The 3,162-nt window shown below is 43.5% G+C and overlaps 1 protein-coding gene across 1 annotated transcript in view; it reads left to right on the top strand.

Annotated features, from left to right (window-relative positions):
- The window catches only part of NUDT21 (nudix (nucleoside diphosphate linked moiety X)-type motif 21), a 5,582-nt gene extending 3,951 nt beyond the window's left edge, over positions 1–1,631 (top strand). Inside the window, exons 5-6 of the mRNA XM_010011618.1 lie at positions 167–281; positions 1,436–1,631. Of these exons, the coding sequence (XP_010009920.1) occupies positions 167–281; positions 1,436–1,457 (137 nt within the window). The 3' untranslated portion in view covers positions 1,458–1,631. The remainder of the gene's footprint in view (positions 1–166; positions 282–1,435) is intronic.
- The last annotated feature ends 1,531 nt before the right edge of the window (positions 1,632–3,162 follow it).

Raw genomic sequence — 3,162 nt, 5'->3', positions numbered from 1 at the left:
GCTGTAGGTACAGCATATGAACCCCATATTTGATTAAAAAAGGAATAAACCTTCTGTGGTGTTATAGGTAGTGACCCTGTTTAGAGGTGGGGAGGGAAGGGGGTGATGATCTCTTGGCAGAATGTGTGGTGGCTTTTCTCATTAATCAACTTGTATTTGGTTTTAGCTCTGTTTGCAGTCCCCAAAAATTACAAGCTGGTTGCTGCACCATTGTTTGAGCTCTATGACAATGCACCAGGATATGGACCCATTATTTCCAGCCTTCCTCAACTTTTGAGCAGGTATATTTTGATTTGCTTGTATTTTGGTTCTTGGGAACGCATTTGCTGTGGGACATCACAGAAACCAACTTGAAAAAGGTTACAGCTGTTCCAAAGAGCACTTAGAATGTACCTCTGACAAGGTATAATGGACAATTTAGAGGCACTTATCACAACTTGCTTGCACCAGAGTCATATCTAGCAGGTTATAGCAAAGGAAGATGGAAGGATGGTGAGGTTGAAGCTGTGCACAGGATAAGGAGCAGCTCTTTGTAACTGTTAGGGGTACCATGAGAGTAAAAGCAAAGATGTGTGTTTGAAGCCCTTAGGTGTGCATGTTACCACAGCTTCATGATGGTTAAATATGGTGGGATTTTCTAGACTCTGTAGTAGAGTATATAACATGTAGCATCTTTGTCATAAGTATCTGTATGGACAGCTGTATTTTTTTTCTTCCTTTTCCCAAAGTACACACTCTCTGGCATTTTTACCTGAACATGGCTTGCCCCTTGGGTCTCCAGAGCTCACTAGTCTCACCAGTTTCTATTACTTCAGCAAATGTTCAGGAGCTCCAGGTGTCCCACAGCCTGCCAGCTGTTACTCAGGGAAGTAGTTCCGCTATCCACTTACTAGAATGAAAAAAAAAAAAAGGTCTGTTACCAGAATGGGGTTTTTCTCTATATAGCCCCAATTTTGACAATTGTGGCTATGGGGGATATTCTGCAGCCACGTATCAGTGTGGTACCAGACCCATCCAAGGGATGGGCATCTGGAAGCTGAGAGAGATGCTTGCTTTCATGGTGGGAATGCTCATCACTGGGGAACTTAGCTGAGAAGAATTAGCTCTGCTGTTGAGTATGTCCGTATGTCACCCTTGGAGTATAGAAGGTTGGCCCTGGTAGCTGAAATGCAGCAAAACAGTTGCTGATGATGGGGGAATGTAACTCTCACTGGTATTTTCATAGCTATGAGGCTCTTCTAAGAGACTGCTGTGCAATGCTTATGTAGGATTGGTTGTTAAAAATTATGCTTCCTGCTCTATCATAAAGCTGTCTTACCAAAAAATACACCTTTGTTCTGTCAGATGGAGGCTTACCAAGCACAAAAATGAAATGTTTGCTTATTTATTCCAAAATGTCACTTGGTGAGGAATTTTCACATCCCTTTAATTTTAGGTTCAACTTTATTTACAACTGAGGTCCTGCATACCTGAAGAGTCTGAGAGAAGAAGCCGTCTCTGTGAGCACAGCTTTAAAAAGTAGAGAAAAGAACACGTGTGACACTTTTTTTTTTTTTTTTTTTAATTTTTTTTATGTCATGCTTTTCCTGAAGGCTACTAAACTTTCCACAGTATGAATAGAGAAGTGATTCACAGCTGTTTAGGTAGTGGGATGACAATATGTTATAGGTGTGCTCATCAATTCATTGTAATAGCTTTTTTTTTTTTCTACAACATTAAACAAAATGGCTAATATTCTGTTTGCCTTCAGTTTGTGGTTTCTTCTTTTTTATTTAGCTTGTCTCCTATGTACTTCTAGATTCATATTTTAAGCTTTATTACTTTCCTTCAGGAGCGCAGAAGATCTTGGAAACAACTGGGGGACCTAAACCATTCAGGGACCATTTGGATGTGCTGATCTGCATCCCTGAGCAGGGAATTAGTCTGAGGGAGAAATTAAACAGTAAAAGTAGATGCAATATAATTTAGTAAGTTTTAACTTGGAGAACAGAATTGCTGTTTTGAGGGAGTATGAGTATTTAAAGGCAGGTACAGCCTTTGTTCAAAGCCTGTCAGAACTGATCTGGAAGCATTACAGCTTGTACAGGGCTTGGAGGAGATGAAAGGAGATGTATCTTCTCCCACTGTGCCTCCTTAACAAAATAACAATCCAACAGATTTTGGATTGGCCTGAGATCCAGTTAAAATACTGGGAGTGAAATGAATTCCATGTATTTTTCTATAGTTACATACACAATTTGGGTGATGTTGGAATGTTTTGCTGATATGCAAGTGGCTCCACATTATGCCAAACTGTCAGACCAGTGTGCTGTGTCCTCCTGGAAGATATGCCCTGATCTCTCTTTCTCTTCAACATTTCACTCTCTTGCAGGTTGCAAATACCAACCTTTATAGTTTTGCTTATTTCCCATGCTTGTGTAAACATCAGTTCCAGTTGGATGTGTTGCTTCTTAATGCCTTCAGCCTTCCAGAGTTTTGCTTAACTCTTTAAAAGACTTGTTTCCAAATTCTGCCTTGGATCAGAAGATGCACTGTTGCTTGTGCACTGTCCTCTTTTGCAGAGGCATCGTTGGAGAGCACGTGCTGCCAAGAGAATTGAAACTTGCTGCAGGGCCTGGTTCTGTTGCCAGCTGTGCTGAGCCATGTACAGGCAAGAGCTTGGTGCTTCAGTCAATAGGAAGCTGTACAGTACAGGAGTCATCTGGGGAAAAAAAATACTGGAAAATGTAGCAGTGGGAATGTTCACTTCAGTCTTATGGAGGAGCATCCAACCTAGATGTATGGTTAGCAGAATATAGGGTTCCTTACGCTGCTGCCACATGGGGAAAATGAAGATCGCGGGGGAGTGCAGACCAACAGGTTTTGCTTAGGGAAGGGAGGAAGGGAAGGTGGCGGTTTGATGGAAGGTGGCGGATGGTATGAGAACAAGCAGCACTGCTTTCGAGGCCTGGCGTTTAACAGCCCCTGCGCCATCTTCCCTTGCTGCACGGTTAGTTCCACGCCGTCTGCGCGGGAGCGCTGTAGGCGCAGCCTCCGCTCCCTGCCCTCTCCCGTGCCTCCCTGCCTCCAGGTTTTATGGATACCGAGGGAAAGCTGTTTTCTACCCGCTCCCCAGCCCGGCTGGTCGTGCGGAGGCTGCCCCAGGGGCCGGGCCGGGCCGGA

This window comes from Nestor notabilis, unplaced genomic scaffold, assembly GCF_000696875.1.
Source record: "Nestor notabilis isolate BGI_N333 unplaced genomic scaffold, ASM69687v1 scaffold15470, whole genome shotgun sequence".
Classification (NCBI taxonomy): domain Eukaryota; kingdom Metazoa; phylum Chordata; class Aves; order Psittaciformes; family Psittacidae; genus Nestor; species Nestor notabilis.
This window is presented reverse-complemented; position numbering and strand designations above follow the sequence as displayed.